Source organism: Acomys minous (assembly GCF_964271855.1).
Source record: "Acomys minous genome assembly, chromosome: 12".
NCBI classification, from domain to species: Eukaryota; Metazoa; Chordata; class Mammalia; order Rodentia; family Muridae; genus Acomys; species Acomys minous.
Genome location: NC_140493.1, coordinates 17230064 through 17254125, shown reverse-complemented (window position 1 = coordinate 17254125; position 24062 = coordinate 17230064). Strand labels below are relative to the sequence as shown.

Here is a 24062-nt window from a genome sequence, read left to right as displayed (position 1 = left end):
CTAGTCTTTTGTGTATTTTGGAACCCTGCTTTGGGAAACTGGAGCCATAGTACCATTTATTTAGTTTCTTTCCTGTGGCTCTGATAAAATGCCCTGACAAAAGCAACTGAAGAGAGAAGGTATGTCTTTTAGCTCACAGTTCAAGGGACTGTTAAGGCAGCAGGAGCTTGAAACAGCTGTCACATTGCATCCACAATCAGAAAGCAGAAAGCCATGTGTGCCCCTGCTCGGTTCCTTTCTGAACATAGTTCGAATCCTCGCTAGGCACTGAAGCCATCGTCTCCAGTTAACCTAATCAGGGTAGTCTCTTTCTGACATGCCCCAGGGCCAGTCTCCAGATGATTCTAATTTTGTTGAGATGATAGTTAGCCCAACCACTGCAGGCGTTTCTTGGTGAATTTGGAATTCAAATCACCATTGGAGTGCTTTTTTTCTGTTGTAGTTCTTTTTGAGGAACCCAGCTAGTGACAGTGACCAAACAGCATCAGAGAGAAGCTGTTGAAGGGAGGTTCCACAGAGTGGGATTGTAAGTGCTATCCACAGACCCCTCCAGCAGGAGCTGTGGACTCAGGCTCAGCAGTGAGTGAATTAACTCACATGCCTTCCTACTTCCACACTTCACGGAACCCAGCCTCAGGACATCTCGAGGGATCTTGTTGCTAGAGTGCATGTTTCCTGCTCTGGAGAGGCACTCTTAAGGCTATTTGTTTGCAGTCAGTATTAAGCAGCTAGCCGGCACTCAGTCCTTGTTCCACTTAATGCTGAGTGACATTAAAAACCAGAGGCTTAATACTACTGTTTTCCTTTAAACCTCTAAATATTTTTTCCACAAGTCAGTTTTTACTAAAGATGTCAAGTCTCACTGGGCATGGTGACAAAGGCAGGGGCTGTCTGTGAGTTTGAGCCTGACTTGATCTATACTGTGAGTTCCAGACCAGCCAGTGCCACATAGTGAGGCCCTGTCTCAAAAACAATACAAAACAAACAAACAAATGTGCAAATTCTCTTTCTCTTGCCTAATGTGAAGAGATAATATGTAAATCAAACTCTTCTGTCTGTGAAAAGCTAATGAGTGCCCACACAGAATGTGATAAGCACTGGTGACCCTCAATGTGTGTCCTCTCCCTTCAAGCCCCCTTGACAAGGTTGCAGCTTACTGTCATGTAGATGGAAAGTGAAGATCTGCTTATGTAGTATTCCTGTTGGTCACGCAATGGCACCCAGAACAGGAACCTAGAATCCAGAGGACGTGAACATGCTGATGTGTGTGTGCTCTTTCAGAAAAGTGGATCACCTTTCCTTACTCGGTTGTTTTAGCAAATGACAAAACTCATTTAAAATGAGTCCATACAGTCAGTGTAGTGTTCCAACCTTGTGTTCATCCTGACTCCTGACTTCATCTTTCTGCGTGGAGCCCTTATTTTCATACACTGCTAAAGTCAAAGCTTTGCATATATACAGACTGTGTGTATCCTGGCCTGTCTTTGAAGTGCAGAGAAGGCACAGTGGTTGCATTCCTGCTTTGCCTGCTAACCCTTTCTTTGGGAAGCAGGAGGGAACCAAGCTTTGCTCTTTCTGGCTTCTCCTTACTGAAGGGTCCCCAGGCTGATGGTCACTTCTGTCAAGTGCTAGTCTGTTGGTTGTTAGGGGACATGCTCTGTCTGTAGATGAATGTTTCTCACCTTTCACCTGCCCAGGAGTGATGATGATCTGAGGACACAATTCAGTTTGTGAAGGAAGTGTTGGTGAGAGTGCTGTAGAAGCGGCTTGTCTAGGTGTCCTCTGTACACTAAGTGCATGGCTGTCTGGCCTTTGATGCTATATGACACCTACTTTTACCCCTAAATATTACCTAAGTCTGTTTTAAACAACAAAATTGGAAGCCCATGCCTAAGTAATTTCACCCTAGTTATCTTCTGGGGCATTTCATATTTATAACCAACAAGAATAAGCTTTTTCAGGCCTTCAGGATGGCTGATTGATAAGGATACTTGCCACCAAGTACAGTGATGTGAATTTTATCCCCGGGACCAACATGGTAGAAGAAAACTACCTACAGGTTGTCCTCTGACTTCTGTGTGCACACATGTACACACACACAGACACATAAATGTTTGTTTTGTTTTTGAGACAGGTTCTCACTACATCATCCTGGGGATCAGGACCTTTAATATAGGGCACAGTGGCCTCATACTCACACACGGATGTGCCTACCTCTGCCTCTCAAGTTCTGGGACTAAAGGCTCCTGTCACCACACCTGACTAACAGATGTTTTGGTTTTGTTTTATTTTTAGAAACTTTCTAAATTATGTAGTCAGTATGCTGACACAAATAATTTGCGTATCTCCCAGTTTCTCTACAGTGCAAAGAGCAATGTATAGAAAAGCAAGTTTTAAAGTCTCAACTTTGTATTTTAGAACGTATATAGCCAACTTAACAAAAGTAGCAAGACTGAAATGCCCTGTGCAATGGCTGCCTTCAGTCACTGCTTCTGAAGAGTTGCTGTCTGGCTTCCAGAAGCTGTCTGTACAGTGAATTGTACTCCTTTTCAAAATCACAACACTAGTCACAAGGAAGCCCTGTGTGATATGGTATGCTACACCTTTCTCCATATGGTGTCACAAAGGCAATGTCATCCCATGTAAGCAACATGGCCAGTCATCCCAGAGAGTGAAGATTTGCCTTCAGACAAGCTGCAGAATCTAGAGTGAGAGGAGTATGGCTGCTGATGGAGATAGTGCAGAGAAGTAAGTCCCTGGCACAGGCTCTGTCTCATCAGCAGTAGTAACTCTTGGGTATCGGTTTTCCTGCAGAGTTACTATTTGTGTTCACTTTTTGCACTAGCTTCCTGTATTTCAAACAAAGGTGACTGGATATGCTTAGAAAGTTAATAACATTAAAATTGCTATTCTCAAATACCATTGCCATGAGTAATATATATTTAGTAAGATACTTCAGAGATTGGGTAGCTGATTGCCATAGAGAAATGTGTTCTAGGTAACACTGAGTAATTGCTAGGATTTTTTTTTTTTTTTTTTTTTTTTTTTTTTTTTTTTTTTTTTTTTTGGTCTAAATAGACTTTAGGAGAAACAGAGGGCTCTGGACAAAACATTGAGGAAACACAGCCATTCAAAACTGTTAAATAGTAACTCACTGCTATTTTATTTTTAAGGCCATCATTCTTAACAGGAAGTGTTGCATTCTCTTTACAGTTGTTTTTCTAGGGCCAATGCATTAAAAGAGAAAAATCTATTGTTAGGTCCTGTAAAGAGTTTTTCATTCTCCTAGATTTAATGAGCAGGCATTCATTAATTCCTTGTGGCCAAGTCACAGAACCCAAGCCCTTAGACTACTGAATTGCAGAAGAAAGGTAGCCAGAAGGCATAAAGGGTGTAGAAGATAGAGCGAGCTGACCAACAGATGGTGGAGTGTGGACAGGAGAGGAAGGGACTGACAGAATAATGAAGTAATGGCTGAAAAGCTTCCATGTTTGATGAAAAGATGTGAAGCTCTAAGAAGCTCAGTCACCTTCTCGGTGTGAAGTGCTTGCAGCTGAAGTCTGTGGGCCTGAGCTCGGAGCCCAGCAGCCATGTCCAAAGCCCGTTGCTGTAGTTACTGGACACAGACCGAGCATTCCTGGGCGTGCTGGCCAGCCGTTCTAGTTGAATGTGCCCACTCCAGGTTCAGCACGGTGCAGTGCACTGGAGGTAGGCGCCCATGTGTGCACACAGTGTACAAACACAGACCTCAGCCAAGCATACAAAAACAATTTCCAATAGATGCATGCTCAGATACAATATGATCACATTTTTGAAAGGCAAAGGAGAGTTTTAGAAGTAGCCGAAGAAGAGTGCCTTGTCCCCTAAAGAGTAGTCAACAAGGATTATTTGAAATTTGTCATCAAGAACCTTCAAAATAGATTGTAAGATGATGTATCCAGTGTGTGTGTGTGTGTGTGTGTGTGTGTGTGTGTGTGTGTGTGTAGTTAAAGCCCTACCACCCAAAAGTGCCACGTCTATCTTCAAAGAATGAGAAATGGGAAAAATTAAAATATTCCCAGAGAAATGGGCTAAAGGAGTTGTTTTCCTCGTTGCCTGGCCTTGTAGAAAATGTTCTAGGGACACCTATGGTATGAAAATGTTCTAGGAACACCTATAGTATAGTATGGACAGACCTGGAAATCTTTTCTATTTTACTTCTTTTTTTCACATATACATTTATATTATTACACATGTATAAAATAAACCACATACAACAAGAAGAACCACAGAATAATCAGGAATTATAATCATGTTACATTCATAGTGTTTTGGCTGTTTGTACTTGGCAACCTTGAGGAAAACATTTTCTTATCTCGGTGAGTAGGCTGGGCAGTGGTGGCGCACACCTTTAATCCATCACTTGGGAGGCAGAGGCAGGCAGATTGCTGTGAGTTCAAGGCCAGCCTGGTCTACAAAGTTAGTTTAAGACAGCCAAGGATATACAGAGAAACCCTGTCTCCAAAAAAAAAAAAAAAAAGAGAGTCTAAAACTTTGAATGTAACTCAGTATCTATCATATCTGATCTCTATCGACTTAAAACATCCATCTAGACCTAAAAATATCTTAACCCATAAACAACCAAGCTTAATTGTGAAACTAAACTATTTGGTCTTCAATCCCATCAGAGACTTGAGAAGGAGTAAAAGTAATTACTTGAGTAAACAGGAAGTGCAGGTTAGCAGCTTCCAACTTTAAAAAAAAAAAAAAAAGGACAGAGACAGTTTGCTGTCTGGAGAGTCACCCATAACTCTCAAAAATGTTGGAGCATCGTCTTCAGCCTTCTGGCCCAGTATATCTGACCAACACACATTTGTGAGGCAGGAACTATTGAAGACATGCTTTCCCTGTCTTGGCAGAGTTTGGCCATGAACTCTGTCTGCATCCAAGCTTACCAAGTTTTAGGCAGAATTCTATCAGTGGTCTAAACGAGGCCATTTTGCCCAGTGGCTGGTTTGCCATATGTGAAGCTATCTCTATAAGGAGGTTCATTGATGCTCATCATCATCTTTGAGGTAGGTTGGGTGCTGCCAGGAGTTAACCTGTCTTGCTATCAAAGAATCATTAAAACAATATAAACATCTTTAAATGCTGTATTCTGTAGGACTCTGAGCTTTTTGAAGACCTTCTCTAAGTATTTTACCTTATCTGTTGGTAGAATCATATCTATCTGTTACATCTAGGATGTATATTCTTGTGATATAAATAGACTAGGAATTGAAATGACCACGATTTGATCAGTTGACAATTAACTTATCTAACTTATTTATCCTTAGCAACCTGCAATAGGATTTTCAAAGAATTGGAGGTGAACCTTGTATTCTACTTGAGTGGTATGGGTACAGTACCTCATATTAGAGTAGAAATATATATAATGTGTGTGAAGAATAATCTTAAATTTGAATTCTATATCAGTGTATCAAAATTAAACTTATTTTGCATCATTACACAAATTTCTATACCAATGAATTAAAAATAACCTTGTGAGCACAGTTAAGGCCTTAGTTGAGTCAACTCAATAATCTACTTTTTGTCCTGTCATCCCTATATATTTCTATATGCCACTTCTTTCTTTTCAGCTCCTATCTCCAAACCTAAGAAAGAAAGCTAAAGGAAAAGAGAGACTTCTTGAGTCCAATCTTGTTTTCTCTCTGGATAAGACCAATAGTAACTTACAACCAAATCCCAATGAAAATAAATATCTGAAGTCCAGGAAAGCAACCAAAAACCTACCCACCTTCCCCTTAAGGGAAATGGGTGTCATTCTCTTAGGATTTCTTCCAGCTGATTTGGGACAAATAATACCTTTGTAGGGGCCCAAATAAAATTAGGGAAAATGGTTAAACAAGGTAGGAATATCATTTGTCCTGTTTCTAAATGTTGAGAACTTCCAGGCTTAATAACAGGAACCTGGAAATCTAATGTTCTGGTTTGTTTTCTATTGCTTGATAAGATATATGACCAAAAACACCATTGGGAGGAAAAAAGTTTCTTTTGTTTAAGCTTCTAGTCATGGTCCTTTTTAAAAGGAAGCCCATGGCAGGAACTGAAGCAGAAGCCATAGAGGTACTGCTTTGCTCCCCATTGCTTGTCCAACTTGGACTACCTGCCCAGGAGTGGCCCTGCCATCAGTGTAGTGGTCTGGACCCTCCCACATCAGTTAAGAAAATGTCACATAGGCTTGCCCACAGGCCAGTCTTATTGGGGGCATTTTCTCTGTTGAAATGCTGTCTTCCCACATGGGAACATGGTTTATATTGAGTTGACAACAATAAGTAAATAGATAGGTAAATAAATAACCAGTGTGCCTACATAGAAATTAATTGATAAAGGTAAATCAAAACCAGCATCATGAGAGTGGTTTATAGTTCCATGTGTTTTCTGTGTAGTTTAAGACACTAAGACCCTTAAGAGAATTACAAGTGCATTGAGGGCCTTACAGTGTGGAAGGATATTTTTTTTTAGCATTCACCAGATAATAATAAAAATGAGTTATTGCGGTTGTAAAGAGCAGCTTTTTAAAAGTGACTTAAGTTAAATTGTTATAAATTATAAATCAGTGTTTTAAACCTTAGAATGTTAAAAATCATAGGCACAAATCTAAAACTATAAAATATACACAAAGGAAATAAAAAGGAATTAAAAAATTTTCACCATAAAAAGTGAACTACACACAAAAGGAATAATGGCCAAGAAAGTCATAAACTTACAGAAAACATAGTAAAATGTCACATGTGAATCTTTCTTTATTCATAATTACTTAAATATGAATAGATTCTTTTGTCAAGAGTACTTAACATAGGTGAAATATGATTCAATCATGTTATCTATAAAACTGTTTAGATTCAGAGACAGACTTAGCAGTGCTGGTGCATGCCTTTAATCCCAGTACTTGGGAGGCAGAGGCAGGTGAATGGCTCTCTGAATTCAAGGCCAGCTGGATCTACACAAAGAAATCCTGTCTTGAAAAACAGAAACAAACAAAGATTCAGAGACAGGAAAGGTTAAAAGCAGAAAAAAATTGAGTAAACAGATAGCTAATGAGAACTGTCATGGTGGCTTACATCAGACAAAATGTATTAAAAGCCAAGGAATTACAAAAGACAAGAAGGGCATAATGCACAGTTGAAAGAAAAAAAAAGACATGAAATGCAAATGTTCGTGGGTAGGAGAAGCCACAGGTGAAGCCACTTGCCACCAAACCTGAAGCCCTGAGATCATGCCCTAAAACTCATTTGGTAAATGGAGAGACCCAACCTAGCAAATTGTCCTCTGACCTCCACACATACATACTGCGGCATGCATCCACCCCCACACACGTGCTAAAATAAATATAAAAGGTTTTTTAATTAAAAATATTACAAATAAATGTAAAATTTATATGTCAAATGCACACTAGCGTTTCTGAATCAAAAACTGGCAAATCTAAGGGGAAAAAATAAAGTTTTTTCTTAGTGGCTGTCTGTTTCAGTACTCAACTCTGACTGATAGGTAGAAGAGCCTGTAAGAAAAGGAGGAAGCACAGAGAGTGTAAATGGCATGCTCCGCCAACTGCACCTGCAGCGTGTGCAGAATGCCACGCACACTTTATTTCCCCCAAATGCTTCCTGGCACATTTTCCAGAATAGACCCTATGTCATAACAAATTACCTTTCAGTAGATTTTAAAAGACAATTAAATATACACAATTTTCATAACTGGATGAAGTTAGGTGACAAAAACGTAAAATTGGTTCTTTAAGTTGGGCCATCTGCATCTACATGGACTGTGAAAAGGGAGAAAAAATTCAAATTACTAAAACCAGAAATGAAATAAGGACAATACTACCGATTCTCTAGAAATAAGAATATAAAGCTGCTGTGGTATCATGTGAAGATTTGGAACTGTATCTAAACTGCTAAGAAGCGGTGGGGGTCTGAATATACCTGTGCCTGCTAAGGAGCTTGGAAACCCTGGACTTGACACCTTCCTGCAAGTTCTGCATTCACAGAACTAACTCTTGACTGGCCATTCTCAGGCTTTTCCAAAACAGAGAGAAGCATTGACTTATAAAGTAGTCCAGAGAGACCCTGCAAGAAAAGTACAATATTTCTTGTGACTATCGACATAAAAAATACTGGCAAACTAAATTCAACTGCATATTAGAAAAGGATTATACATAGCAGTCCAGCAGGATTTGTTCTCAGAATACAGGGATAGTTCAACCTAAATTGGTCATACTAGTAAACCGCTTTAACAGAACAAGTGAAAAGATTGCATGGCCAGTTCTACTGATGCAGAGAAGGCATTTGACAAAATTGAGCCCCTTTCATGTTTAAAAAAAGTCAGCAAACTAGAAATAGACTAGTTATTCCAATAATAAAAGCTGTATAAAAAGTCCACAGCAGGCATCCCATTCAGTGGCAGAAGACTGGGCATCTTTCCTCTAAGATGCAGAGCAAAGCAAGTATGGCTGGCTTCCCACTCATTGGACGTAGTTGTCCTAGCCAAAGCTACTAGGCAGGAAAAAGTGAAGGGCATTGAAGGTGGAAAGGAAGAAATGAAACTGTCTGTTCAGGTGAGTAGCTGCACATATAGACAACTCTAATAAGAGTTCTAGTCAATATTATAATAATGAATTCTACAAAATAGTAAAATATAGAACCCATGCATTTCTGTATACTAGTGAACCTTGTGGGGGAAAACACTATTCAGCCTATAGTAGCAGCATAAAATACTGAGAAATTAGTTTAAACAAGTAGAAGGCTATACAATAAAGATGTTCTTGAAAGTAACGTGTAAAGAAATGGAAATCCACCCGTTCATGAACTGAAGGTTTTACTGTTCCTGTCAATGAGTCCCACACCTTTAGATTTAGTACAGCTCGGTGGAGAGTCCTGTTCTGGAATTCATAGATCTCAGGAAACATCGAGCGCACTGTACTGCAGTCCTCATGCTTCTTAAGTCTGAGCTTAACCTAAGTTATTAAAATAGGAACTAATTCATAGTACCTGGGCCCAGAGGTAAACCCTTGCATATGTGGTCACATAATTTTGACAAGAATGCCAAGACTATACCATTGGGAATATGCAGTATATTCAGCAGAGAGTGTAAATAAAATTGACACGTGGGGGTTGGGCAGCTGGGGCAGGAGGGTCACCTGAACCCAGGATTTGGAGTTCATCTTGGACAGCATCATGAGACCCAGGAGTTAAAGAATATATGGAGGGACCCTTTCCAGTGCTATATACAACAAAATGTCAAAGGCCTAAAGGTCTTATGAAAACTGTAAAACACAAGGGAGAAAGTGTAATGTCTTTAGACCTGGGGTGGTTTCTTGATTTTGATACCAAAGGCAAAGTTAGCATGCAAATTGGGCTGCATGAAATTTTTAAAAATTGTGCATTAGAGGATACCACCAACCATAAAAGGGTAACTATGGAATGGGAGAAAATGCCTGGAGATCATCTGTTTGGTAACGGGTTGACAACCAGACTAAGCCAATTTAGACATGAACAAAGGATTTGAAGAGATCTTTCCTAGACTGTATAAGCACCAATAAGTACAGAAAAATATGTTCCAAGGGCCATTAGGTAAATACACAGCAAAACTATAATGAAATACCTTTTCACGCTCTACAGTGGGCATCTGTCAAATATACAGAAAGTTAACCAATTTGGTAAAGTTGGGAAGCATTAAAGCTTTGTGTACTGTTGTTGGGAATAAACATATACTATCAAAATCAGTTGGAAATACTGCTATCCCTCAAAAAACTAAGAACAAGGTTATTAAACAATCAGCTATTCCACTTTTGGCTGTACTTCCTTCAGAACTGAGAGCAGGGCCTCAGAGATATTTTCACACCCCTATTCTTAGCATCATTTACGGTAGCTTAAGTCTGGCTGGAGCCTAGGTGTCCATCCAGAGTATAAATAGGAAAGAAAAATATGGTTTCTGTGTCATAGAATATTACTTGGCCTGGAAAAAGAAAGTAGCTGTTGTCATATCCTATGACAAAGAACCTTGAGGCCACAAAATAAGTCAGTCACAAAAAGACATGCACTGTCTCTGCCTCCTTGTGGGAGGTACTTAGAATAGTCTTAACCATAGAAATAGAAAGTAGAAGTGGGGAGGCTGGAGATGACTTAGTGGTTGAGAGCACTGGCTGCTCCTCCAGAGGCCCTGGGTTCAATTCCCGGCTCCCACATGGCAGCTCACAACTCTCTGTAATTCCAGTTCCAAGGGACCCAAGACCCCCATATAGACATACCTGCAGGTAAAACACTAGAGCACATAAAATAAAAATAAAGAGGTGGAAGGTGTTTGCTGGCAACTTGAGAAAAAAGAGCATTGCTGTTGAATGAGCTTGGACTGTCAGTCTTACAGCATCATACGTTATGAGAAGGGTGGGGAAGATGGGCAAAGTGCCTGCTCCACAAGCAAGATTTGGCCAGCCAACTTAGCAGAAATGATACGCTTCATATTCAAAGAGAGGTCCTGTCTCAAAAAAAAAAAAAAAAAAAAAAAAAAAGATTAGAAGCCAATAAGCATCCAGCACTGTCTCTTGACCTCCACGTGTGCACACAGGTACACCACACACACTGAGAGAGTGCTGTAGAGATGGGTATCACAATCGTATTTAATGCCACAGAGCTGCCCTGAGAAGTGGTTGTAGAGATGGGGAGTTGTGTTTCCCTATAGTAAGAGCTTGGAAGAACAGAATGCAGCACCCGTACCTTTATCAGGGCTCATACAGAATTGGTTCCTGATCTTTTAGATCCAAAACAATTCTTAAATACATTGCGATTTTATTTAATTTTCATTACCGTCCATAAAATATCCTTAAAGAAAAAGAGAGAAAGAGAAAGTTGTGGGAAATGGTTTTGTGAGTGGCCAAGGCTTTTAGATGGTTAATATGCAACATGAATGGCAGTTCACTGAATATCTTTATGCCCTTGAAGCTGACATTATCAACTCATGTAATACAAGAAAACCTGTGATCCTTATTTTATGAATGAGGGAACTGAGGCAAAGAGGTGTGGAAATATGCCCGAAAATATGCCCATTTGAAACGACTGCTACTACAAAGCCCTATGCTGGAGCTGAAGCTGGGCCCTACGACCCAGGAAAGACATATGATGCCTTCATATATCTTAAATGAATGCTTCAGTCATGGTTAAGTTCTGGAGAGATAGTCCAGTGTGTGATTAACAGTTTGAGTTTTTGTTGGGATCTCAGTTCATTCCTGTAATTTTAGTATAGATAGCAAGTCATATTGGCTGTACATGATGGGAAAACATTCAAGTGTTACATTTCTAGAAGGGAATACAGCAGGTGGCAGAGTTTGCCTAACGTGCACCCAGGCCCTAGTACTGTAGACAGGCAAACCCAGCAATAGCAACAAAACCATTACACTTCTGTAATTAATCCCCCCGACCCAAATATCTAGGACTAAGAGACAGTCATATCAAAAACTTTAGAAATTTATTGTCACCATGACAACTTACCTAACTTTAAAATAGTCTAAGGTATTCATTGACTCTTGTTTTCATATCATAAATTTGTCATAGACTGCCCTTAGGTGGGTCATGAGGTGCAGAGTGAGCCTCTCTGATAGGAAGGCAGGCTTATAGATTCCCATGCACAGAGAAAGAATCAGTACAGTCCTCCAGCCACCTCCTCCTAATTATGTATTCACACACCTCCTTCTGTCTGATCCTATTTAAGTCTTCAGGCCCACTCCACTTCTGCCTGCTAACTTCCTGGAGGCTCTTGAGAGGGGAAAAGCTAGAAGCAGCATATCAGCATGGCCATGTGACCCATGACCAACCCCCCTTCCCCCGGGGGACTCTAATATCATCTTGGTGGGTGCCAAATGCCCAGGCCCCCAGCATTTACAGGATGGGACTTTCCTGGCTCATCGCTGCCTGCTGTGTCTTGTCTCCTCTCAAATCCACCAGAAGCTTTCTGCTATTTGTGGTCTTCATTTAATCCTTCCTAGCTCAGAACTGTTTTTGACCCTTGGCTATACTTTATTAGTTCTGAAATGTCATTAGTGCTAGACCAACACTAATCTCCTATAATTTAGATGGGATTACTTTTTCTACTTCACTTTTTCATTTTGCCTTGAACATTAGTTTATTAGCTAGTTCTAAAAGTATTTTACAGAGATGCTTCAGAGTTGGTCTGAAAGCTCTCTGCAGGTTGGTGTTGTCCTGTGGGTTTTTTTTTTTTTTTTAGTGAAAGAGGCCTGTTTCAAGCCTCAAACCCTTCCTTAATGTCTAGGCAGAGCATAAAACTTAAGAGAGAGTGTCAGGGAAAGAGCCCTGCTTCTGGGGCTTCAGTCCCCATGGGCATGTTTGGACGTTATCTGGCCTTGAGATGGGAGGTGGGGGCTAGAGCCATATTGTCTGTGTCTGTGCCCTGGCTTCACCACTCTTCACTGCAGGACATGGGACACGTTACTCAACCTCTTCAGTAGGATGTGGACAACCATAGGATTAGTAAGTGCTTAAAACAGCTACTGTCATACTACACCCTTGGAGGTGAGTCTGCTCCTGCTGTTTCTGTTATTACCTTTCCAGTTCTGTGCAGGTACACTGGCCATTCTCCTCGCAGCCTTGGCAAGCAGGAGAGACACTGAGGAGAATTCCTCTTACAAAGCTCTGCCTGCACCGAGAGTGATAGCATTCTCTGAATGGATTCAGATGAAGCGACTTTTCTGATGTCTCTTGAATTCCAGAGTTCTGTGCATTTTATAAATGTCTCTTCACCCATCAAGAGGGGCCTTGCTGTGTTTCTGCGTGTCCTGAGTTCCTCTTTCAGGCGGCAAAGCTCCGCCATGGCACTGTTGATAGGGACCTGGGTATGACTGGATGCCTGGGCATTGTTTTCTTTAGAAGCCTAATATTCTTCCCTGCTCTTTCCCCAACAACAAGAGTGACAGTGTCCGTGCTCCTGCTGTACATCTGCATGTGCTCCTTAACATCTCACAGCTCAGATCTGACAGGCCCTGGTTAGTTAGCTCTGCACACCAAAGGCTTAGCTAAGGTAGATGTCTGGCTGGTGAGCAACACACCCTTTGGAAGAATTGGGGCGCAGGGAGGAAAGCACCCCAGTGGGCTGCAGAGTACTGCTGTGCACTCTGTGTTGACTGCATGTGCTGCACACTTCTCAGCGTGCTGCATGCAGCAGCTCAGAAGTGACGTCAGAGTGCTGCCCAAATACAAATGGAACCACTTGTGGCCCCAAAGCCCTTTGGTGTGGTCTGGGTTAGAAGTGGTATTGGTTGTTTCTGATCCTGAAACCTGTAGTGTGATAGGGATGCCAGACTGTGCCTGCTTTGTACCACGCTCTGCTTTGAAGTGGGCAGTAAAAAGGATTCCAGAATATGCAATGTACAAAATTAGTTTCAGTGCTCTAAGATCCTTCACCACCAAAACCCCGTGAAGACAAGGTACCTGCGAGCATAGCCCTTGCTGGCCACAGAAGCGTTTGGAGTGGGCAGTGCGTGTGATGCCCGCCTGGCAGGGAGAATGTCGTCTTCCCATGACTTCATTGCCAGCTGGACGGGCCCACAGTATGTTTTCTTTCTTGGATGCTAGATGGTGTGCATCTGGGATTGAAGGACAGAGCACGGAACCCAGCCAGGGTCCAGACAGAGGGCGGTATGTGGCGTGGTTCCCCACCCTGCCCACAGATGCTATCGGGAAGTGGGAGCTTTCATAAGGTGGAGAGATGTGTGGGCTTCAAGGAGGAGCCCTTGAAACCGTATCTCACCTCAAATTTAAAGGTCACTCTAGGAAAAGTAAGTTGTATGTTGTAAAGAGAGCGAATGTGGCCTTCCTTTCTTAAGTACCAGTGTGGGCTGTGCACGTAGGAGCAAGTCTCCAGCGACTGCTGTTCAGCCACTTCAAAACTCTGCAGTATCACACCATCTCTGTGAAATTTCTGTTTCCCTTGTGGCTGAAGAGGACAGGAAAAGCACCTAGCCTCTAAAGAGCTATGGATCTGAGGTGCCTTCCCTCTGTATAGGCAGCAGCTACCAAGCAAGTATTAAGAACGTGTATTCCACATTGTGACCTATAATTCACAACTGTGGCAGTTTTTTTCTTTCCCACCCTCTTCTATTTGTTTTCCTTTTTTACCTTGTTCAGTGTTGGCAGCTAGCCATTCATTAGTAAGTGGGCAGGTATGCACACATGACTGGAGCTGTGATTTGTTAGACCCTGTTAAGACAACAGGCTGAAAAGCATGAAACAGCACATGCAGCACTCACTGAGACACTTGGAACACAGATGTTCCCTTGTATTAAAATATAAAAGCAGAAGAAAATTAGATACCAGATAGTCCAACAATTTAGAGCAGTAGGAAGAGCCAGTGTGGGTGGTTTGCGGTGGTTGCTGCCTTCACTGGTTCCAGCACCATGAAGGAACTCCGGAGGATCCGCCCCCATTAAGCCTTCCTCTTTAGTTTCTGAATGAGAGTGTGTGTAGTGAATGAGTGTTGATAACCAAAGATAGCGGTAAAAGTTAACAGTGACGTAAAGGAACTTTATAGTGAAAGCAACAGAAGTATCTCTGGATGTCTAGGAATGGTTGGCCTGTGCAGAGAAACCTATGGCTTTGTGGAAGAATAGAGACCCTTACCTGCCCTTTGCCTGTTGTCTCCATGATCCCTCCTTGCAGCCTCTGCTCTGACCATGATTCTACCCTGTGGCAGCATGAGCCTGAAGCCGGGCTTCCCAAGTAGCATTGTTTTATCTTCCTTTCCACGAATTACTCCTGCTTCTGGGGGGAGGCTGCCCAGCTCCTACCAGAGGGTCAGAGGGTGCTGAGCACACTGTTCATGGTCCCTATCCCCGTGTTTTGCCTGCTTTGTATGATGGGAATAGGCACACTTGGTTTTCATAATGTAAAGCATTTCCAGAACAGTTTTATAACAGGGCTGTGTGCTGCGCTCCAGTGCTTCCGTTTTTGCAGCTTGAAAAGATTGTCAGTTGTGATGCAGCTGTTTATCATTCACTTAATCCTCAGAAAACCCTTTCCTGGCGTGGTCTGTAAAGGCCCTTGAAGGAGACTTGCCTGTCATTGGCTCTGTTCGCACAGCACTGTTTATTGGAGGCACTCCATGCGTGCTGTCTGCCCTGTAGCAGTAGTCCCTGCAAAGTTGTATGCACATAGATGCCATTTCTTCCCAGGCTCACTGTCTAAAATAACTGTCAACATACTATATAGGTAGAGATGAACTCTTATATGATCTACATATGCAGATATTATATGAAGTATGTGTATATCCTAAAATTCAAGTAAAAAGCCTTTAATATTGAAAGCATTATCAATGAAGTGCAAGTTTTCCAAATCTATACTTTTAATAGTTCCTTGTTTATTGATTCATTGCAAATTTGAGGCCACAGGTCAACTTCTGAGGGGCAGCATGATAAATACCTGTGCTTCCTTGGCCTACTGTCTTCACAACTACTTAGCTTAGAGAAGCCACAGGTCACTCACATGTGATTGGTTCTGGCCATTGGAAGTTAGAACTGAATTTGTAAACCCTGAAATTGATTCCTTAACATATATGATAGACATAAGACTTTATTGTTCCTGCCAGTTATTTGCCAGCCCTCATTCTCAGCAGGCTCTAAACATAGTTCAGGCCCTGACAACAGTCCTTAGATCTGAGGTGTGTCGGGTTTTGATTCCTAGAAACAGGATGCCTATAACTAGATGAAGTCTATCTTAGCAGGTAGCATTTTAACTCCACTGATTGCACTTTTAAGTTGATGTATACATAAATCTGCTGGTTGGTATTAAGCTGTTTGTGAGGTTTTCCCTACAGTTTAATGCCCTGCTAATGCTGAGCCTCCTAACGGACCTTTTCACGGCTTCAGGCTCAGTGTGGGCCCACGGAGCGCCTAGCCAGCACAGCTCTCCTCCTCTCCTCCCTGGTGCACTGGTGATAACTACTACTGTAGTCCCTGTGGCCCAGGTCACATCACCAGAGAGTTCTCCAGAAAAGCTCCTCTGCTGATTGCGGGCCCTTTCATGGCAGTTTTGGGACAAACAGGCTCATGCCTTCTATTTGTAGTAGCTATGGAAACGGTAGAAGCGCTCTCTCTGGAGCTAAGCATACAATAAAGGACCTCAAGTGTGGGTAGGATTAGAGACTTTAGAAGATGTTGAATTTTCTCCCCATTCTTTCTTGTTCCCTGTCCCTTTACAGCAGGAACAAGAGGGCAATGTGAATATTAACTGGGACTTGTTTTAATCTCCCTTGTGACACTTAAGAGTGTTTCGGTCTACACTGACTACTTGGGCTCTAGCCATTCACTGCACAGTAACAAGGAGACCGTGCATATTCATGACCCAGGCTCTCAAGATTGAATTTTCCAGTGTTTCTTTTGCTGTTCCAGTCTTCTGAAAGAGTGCTTTCTTTTTTGTCATCTGTGAGTACTAAGTTATGGTCAGGTGGGAGTAAAAAGTTTGGGTGCTGTTGCACAGTAGGTGACTAGTTAAATTTCAAGAAGTTGGAAGAAACATGTTGACCCTTTTCACCATAAAGAAATAGTAATGTTAGCCGGGCGTGGTGGCGCACGCCTATAATCCCAGCACTTGGGAGGCAGAGGCAGGTGGATTGCTGTGATTTTGAGGCCAACCTGGTCTACAAAGTGGGTCCAGGACAGCCAAGGCTATACAGAGAAACGCTGTCTCCAAAACAAAACAAAACAAAGTAATATTGGTGCTAACAACATTACTTAGTGAGTAAAGGTGCTTGCAATATGACAACCTAAGTTTGATCCCAGAACCCACATAGAAGTTAAAAGAGAAAACCGGCTCCAGAGAGCATGGACCCATGGGGTACCCAGCTACGCAGGTTCTCAGCTCCTCCTCCCTTCCAGGGGCAGCTGCAGCTTTGGTGCTAACTGCCACTGTGGCCTCTGTGGCCTAGGTCACAATACCAGAGTGTTCTGTCAGAAAGCCCCATAGTGCATGCACTATGGCACACATGTTCCACACACATACATATCATGCCTGTGTACCCATGTGCACACACGAATAGAAGGGGGAAAGATACCCAGCAGGGTGGCTTATGCAGGGGAAAGGCACTTGCTCTGCACGCCTGTCAACCTGAGTTCAAGCTCCCGAGCCAACGTAAAGGTGTATGGAGAGAACTGACTCCAGAGTTAACCCCTGACCTCTACACGTATGGCAGGACATGCACGCGCCATGCACCATGCATAAGCATACACTCTGATAATAGGTAAACTGATAATAAAATAGAAATTATTGCATGAGATAGGCATTTTTGCCCTGATCTGAACATTGCAGTGTATGAGGAGTTTGAGTGTAATCTGAAACACTGGGCAGCAGTGCCTGGTGTTCTCATTTGAGCAGAAGCAGTGCAGGGGCCTTCAGGCAGTGTCTGTTCTGTTGATAGACAGCACCTGTCAGCTGCTGGTGCTCATGAGGAAGGGCCTTTCTCTTTGTCACTGAGAACATAGGCAGGACTGTCAGCCTCATGGAATCCTAGGAAGGCTGATTGATGCCACTGATAATATGAAAAAAATATTAACTGCACAGTTAAGGGACAAGTGCTGGTGTTAGTAATTCGTCATTTATTTCTGATCTCCCAGGTGCAGAGGTGTTGGTTCCGCTATCTTCTTGGGACTGTAGTTCTCTCCAGCCCCCACTGCCTTCACTTCCACATCTTGGCACTCCCACCATCAAATTTAGAAAAGAGCAGAATGCCTTTGCTGCATGGCCTTCATGGCTTCTGTTCTTAGGTTGTTGGTTCCATTATGTTTTGTTCTGGAAAAGAATGCCTGAAGGCCCAGCCGCAGCCCTTCATCTTCTGGAGGGCTCTTGTAATACTTGTTCATCTGCAGAGTTGCCTTGTCCTCTTACAAGCAGTAGCCATCACACCAGGTTGTTGCTGGTTTTGTTTTCTACACATATTAGCTTCCAAACATGTAGGGGTGAGTTTATGATAAATTACCATGTCCACAGTATTCCTAACCCTGCCCTGAGATGAATGTGTTTGAAGTCACCTTTCCATAGAACTCTGCTGGTGATTGGTTGTCTTGGCTCTTTTGTTTACACAGTTCAGCATCCTTGCCTGGTTTGTATTGGTGTTGGAGTTGCTCTCCTAGAATCTTAGACCTACAAAGCCATGACTCAGGAAACCACTGGGATGTGAGGACAGGATACTTCTGGTGTAGTGGTCACTTCAGTGCCATCGTGGCTCTGCCTCTGTGGCACTAAAGAAGGTGCACTTGCCTTTACACATTCAACTAGTATTCCTCTGCACTGTGCTAGAACAAAGAACAAAGACAGAAGAATAAGATACCAATCAATGTTTGAAAAGCTCACAGTTAGAAATACACACAAGTAATGGGAGCTTGCATAATTTCAACAAATAAGCATCGAGCCGTGTCTCCACGCTGGATACTAGAGACATAGGCATGAAGTAGGTATAGTACCTGCCCTTGGGGTGCTCATGGCTAAATACAGTGCAGTGGGATGAGAAGCGTTAGTAAGAGTGGGTGCCTGTACAGCCTTAGTATAAACTAAGTAGTGGGGTCCCTGGAAGGCTGAGAATAGCTGCTGAAAAAGAAAAGCGGGGTAGAGGGTGGGGGTGGGGTGGAAGTGCAGCCAGGCAACCACATGGGCATAAGAAGACAGGAAGTGTGATGTGGCTGAGGTAAGAGGCAAGGAGTGCCTGACAAGAAAAGTGCAGGGCAATTGGCTCTTCCCAAGGGACTTGACAACTTGAAGTTTGGGTCATTGATATTTTCCTCCAAAGAATCTGTGTTTGCAACTGGTAGTGACAGTGTGTCATCACTGAGCCACCCAGCCCTTTGATTGCAGTAGCTCTTAGCAAAGTCTTAGCAACCTCAAATCTGTTTGAGTTCACTTATCTTTAAGTTAATAGCCAGAAAGTTCCAGAAAGGAGAAAGTGTTTGGCCTCTGTTGTTTACAACTAGGTAGTCATACCTGTGAACCAGCCCCACCTCCAGTCTTACACATTTTCTTTTTGAGTTTACATCTCAAATGTTTGTTTCTTTAGTCACTTCTCATCATAATTGCTGCTTCCTCTTTTCTATAAAAAGTGAAAGAATAAGTTTGTATAATGATAGTGTTAACTTAGGTGTCGAAAGAGTCACAGCAAATAATTTGTCCAGAAATTACTTCTGTGTTGGAAGTGTCTGGCACCTGCAAATGTTATTTTTATTTTCTGTGATGGCACAGACCGGAGACTCACCAACCATGGAAAGAGGAATTACAAATTCAGCCTTTATTTTAGTATTTGTGCAGATTCAGTTTTCAGAAAAGAAGCAGAACCTTATAAAGGAGCTCGGCCTAGTCATGACGGATGGCAGAGAGAAGTGCAGATTCAACATCCACCAGCAAGCCCAGCTTCTGTCATGTGCCTTCAGAAATACATAGCCATTGATACCCTCAAGTGGTTTCAGTGATAAACCTTCACAGGTAAACAGACTGTCCACTCATTCATCAAGACTGCTAATGTCCGCTCTGTGCCAGGCTCTGTCCAGGCCTCATAGTCCCACAAACGCGAGCCCAGCCCTATGATAAAGATCTGAGAGAGGCCATGCAGAGAAAGGGTCATGGTTAGGAAGGGGGCTGCTCTGAGGTGGTGTAGAAGGAAGGGCTTGATGGGATTATGAACCAGGGTTGGGCAGTAGAGCTGAGGGTGACACAACCTTTTAAAACCTCCACAAATACCTTCTGATCATATAGTGCCCTGATTTAATGCTTGCATCCTTTGTAGTGAATCAGATTGAGTTTTACTTTCCTGTAAGGTTATTGAACTAGGGAGAAACAGTTTAATTCATTTTTTAAAAGGTACTACGAGGAGAGCACCCACCTTTATTACTGCTGAGTGTCTCTTGGGTTTCCCGTCTGATTGGAAATCTAGAAGTGTCTCAGAACCAGGCTTTTTGCCAGAGAAGCCTAAGGCCTTTTAGAGCCACATGCACTCTGCCCTGCCGTTGGAACTGCCTGGGTGGGTGTAGCTAATGGCTATCAGGAAAAGGCTCCTTCCTTTTGTGTGTGTGCTGGAGGTCAGAACCGTGACCCAAATGAATGCTATGTTGTGTAAGCACACTGAACTACTGTGCTACAGCCCCAGCACTCTAGATTTGATTATTCTGGTTCTCTACTGATCATGAGCAGATAGGCCTGTATCTCTGAAAATATATTTATATTAGTGTAGACTCCTGTGGTTCCCTCTGGACTAGAGTGAAAACACACACAAAAAGGCCTGTCCTTGGTGCTCTCTGTCTTACAGGATGCTGTATAGTAGCAACTTTCAGTTTTCCTGAGTGTTACACAGCTCCTGGCACCTAAGCCTATCATGAATAATTCAGTGATGTGACCCCAAGCTTCTATCATCTTCATTCTGATGGGACACCAAGCAGGGAATTTCATTTGCAGGCATGGGCATGGGGAGGCAGTGAGGGTCGTGTGCTTTCAGGGCATGAGTGTTTCACACTGGACCTAGCAAATCCTTCACAGCTGAGGCTTTGTCCCTGAAATACTGAATGAGAGAAATTCCATGGTGACTCCTAGGAAACCATTCTTACTGATAACTGCACTTTAAACAGAACTAGTTTCCTGTCTGATGTTTTTCCCAGCGCCTCTGACTTGTCTGCAGAGCTCTCTTGTCCTTCTCTAGTGGCCTGACATAATACCCAGGGGTGTGCATATGTGTACTGCTATGTCCACAATCCTCAGAGTAGCTGCTCTGGGCTTTTGCGCCCCCCCCCTTCGTGTGTGTGTGTGGGGGGGAGATCAGACACTCAGCCTGGGGCTGGTTGCTGAATCACATGCTGGACCCACAAGCTCATGTATACCTTTACAGCTTTTTAAATGATTTCCTCTTTGAATGCGTATTTATATTCTCTCTAACTCTCTAGAAGAACTCCATTGGTATTCTTGTGCTCCTGCACTGTTTACCTCTAAGTCATGTGGGTTAGAGAAATGGGGGAGTATGCTATTAAATTCCTTTACTCTGCACCAGTTATGATGCAGTGGGTGGTGTATGCTGTGCGAAATCTCACCGAAGACAACAGCCAAAACCAAGATTTCATTGCAAAAATGGAGGAGCAGGGATTGGCAGATGCATCCCTGCTGAAGAAAATGGGTTTTGAAGTTGAAAAGAGCGGAGAGAAACTGATTCTGAAGTCTAATAGTGACATCCCCCCACCTGTAAGTACCCTCATGTGAACTGTCCTCCATCTCTCCTTGAAAGTTGTTCCTGCGTCTCTGTGACCTTGGAAACCAGAGGTCTTTATGGGGAACATGGAAGATAAGAGACATTGCCCTCTGACATGGTTACCAAACAGCACTAAACAGTGCTACAAAGAACTTTTTGGTCAGGCTTTATGATGCCATTTGCTTAAACCAACCACTTGTGCAGGGCATGACATACAAAAACATATTGGCATGGTATAAGCAAGAACTAGGCTTTCTTCTTTTAAGTGGCAAAGTTCACTGCATTTTCGTGTGTGTTCACACACGTATATGCTATTACATGTGTCCTTTAAGGATCTTCCCAGTTCCCCATGACCATGATGTAAGCAAAGCTCTGCACTGTCTGTGTGATGGTTTTTGTAAATAGATGTACTGTATCTATGACCCTGTTTCTGTTTTGTTTTTCTTAGTGAACGACCTCTCCATGTGAACATGTTCATATTCCATATCATGGATCTCTCACCTCTGCAGTATATGAAATCACAAATACTGGAAGCGTATCACACAGATGCAGGAGCCTCTCAGTCCTTACAGTTCACTGTGTATAAGCTCCAAGTCGGGGTTTTCTTTATGTCTTTGCAGTAAGTGTAATGTCTGCCTCCCCTCTGTCCCTCTGGGTAGAACGCGCTTCCCAGTCATGTACGTTGTGCTTACCGTTGTAGTGGATAATAAACGTTTTTGAGGGCACAGCCCCTACTTGGCAAAGACTGGGACCCTTGATTGGATTCTCTACATCCTTTCAGATGGCAAGTATACTTCGTTCCTTTGATTCTCTGCTTCTCATTGGATTTCTGAACTCTGGCGGGCACTTGAAGTAAGTTTCTCACTGTGATTAATTCTACCAATCTCTTTTCTCTCCTTCTGCCTTTCCAAAACATTGACATGACTCATTTCCAGTTAATTAATTTGAGAACCCTGTCTCTTCATTTCATGCACTGTGTTGTCACCGAGCCCTGTCCTTTGGAAGTTGGAAAGGAGTGAGAAGGGGTGGAAGACCGTGTAGCCACTTAACTCTTTACATCCCGGGTTGACTCGGAGTTAAGAAGTCCACATAAAGGCAGATGCGCACATCTTGCCAATATTCATGCCTCTGACACAGAAGGGAATATTTTATTTTCTGCTTGATGTGCAGTACCTCATGTGAAAGAGATGTCCATATCATCTTCTGTGTGGCTGTCACAAAAGATGACTCAGTTTTAGCTTTGTTGCCATAAGAACAGAATTAACTTGGGAGAACAAATCTAGCTAGCTTTTGTTAAATTTTTATACCAGGTAAAACTGGACTATGGAGACACTAGACTCTGTATAGCAACCTGAATTACAAATAAAATTACCATGTCATGTTGGGGGGTGCTTAGTTAGCATTATTTTCCTGAACAAGTATGTTCAAAACTAAAATATCCAGAGACATCACATAGTTCATATTATACTTCCAAAATACTAGTAAAGACCCAACCAAAAGCTTCATAAAAATAGTATTCCAAAATTGAGTCCTTGTAAGTTTCTACATGGCCAGAGTTACCTTGCTTCATAAGAGCAGCTTGCGCTGTTAATGAGCTAGCATTTTCCCCATACATAACTCACTGATGGGAGCTGTGTACCTGAAGAAACAGCAGATTCTAGGTCTTTGGTAGTTCACATGCATCTGTCATGTTCAGCCATTGCAAAATGTAAAATACACAAAGGAGCCATTCCTTTCTGGGACATCAAGAGTTAAAAATCCCTTCCCCATAGAGGTCTGGCCAAAGGGAAAACAGTGGGGTCCCTTTCTCCTTTTAACAAGTTCACAATGGACATTCTTTTTTCCTCTCAATGGATGTGTACACACCAGTGGAGTCACACAAACATGTCGGCATGCACCGTATAATAACAAACACAAGTAAATAAAAGGAGCCTTGTGAGAATGCAGAATGGGATATGGCTGTGTGCTCTAAATAGGAAGTGTGGGTCTTGCAGAGTGAAAACATGCTGATGACTGCATTGTGGCTCCTTTTGATTCCCTGGAGATGAAGGATTGAGCACAACAGCTTCCCTGTGCTCTACCAGTGGGTTTGGGGCTTCCCAGAACCTTGTTTTACACGCTGTAGAGGATTAATTTGCCACCTCAATCAGCCCTTTGTGGGGGTGAGAAGCAGGGCAGCCCCACAAAATTTGTAAAGATACCGAATAGTCACCATGAGCTTTTTGTAACCATATTTATTTCAAGAGCAAACTGACAGAGCTTTTTGGCTTACTTCATTTCACGGATAGAAAAGAAAAGCTTCCTGGCTTGGTGGTAAGGCCAAGGGTTTGTAGAGCGGTTCTTTTGTCCTGCCTAACAACAGGGAAGGTGGCAAAACTTTTCGCTATCTTAAGGCTGTCCTGACAGAAGTAATCCATATTTCTCATGGTGGCTTGGGAATTGTTTAAAAACAAATGTCAGGGTACATATCTTGCTCAGTAACTCAGAATCCAGCCGTAGCCCTTCAGGAACCACTAGAACATACTCTGGCAAAAGGAAATACAGAAAATGATTGGGCTGTTAGAAGGACTGCTGGTTAGCAGGCTTCAGATCAGATTTCTGCCTTGTGTGTCTTAACTCGCTTCTCCTTTGAAGTGATTTGTAACACCACCTGGCATTTAAATTCTATATCAATGTTATTTATTATTATTATTTTTTAACAGTCTTTTAATCGCTATACCCTAGAACTGAAAGATGTCAGCCAGGCATTTTTGCAGGAGGAAAACCTGCTTAGCAATTATCCCATCATAGTGGGTTTTGCACATAAT

At 42.5% G+C, this 24062-nt stretch overlaps 1 protein-coding gene and 1 pseudogene across 2 annotated transcripts in view; one reads left to right on the top strand and one right to left on the bottom strand.

The window, feature by feature from the left end:
• ATXN10 (ataxin 10) overlaps positions 1–21998 on the top strand; it is a 139740-nt gene extending 117742 nt beyond the window's left edge. The window contains exons 12-13 of the mRNA XM_084750314.1: positions 21061–21248; positions 21704–21998. Of these exons, the coding sequence (XP_084606440.1) occupies positions 21061–21248; positions 21704–21706 (191 nt within the window). The 3' untranslated portion in view covers positions 21707–21998. The remainder of the gene's footprint in view (positions 1–21060; positions 21249–21703) is intronic.
• Positions 18188–24062, bottom strand: part of LOC311579618 — a 31140-nt pseudogene continuing 25265 nt past the window's right edge. Inside the window, exon 3 of the transcript XR_014783678.1 lies at positions 18188–18331. The product of XR_014783678.1 is annotated as an uncharacterized misc_RNA (transcript). The remainder of the gene's footprint in view (positions 18332–24062) is intronic.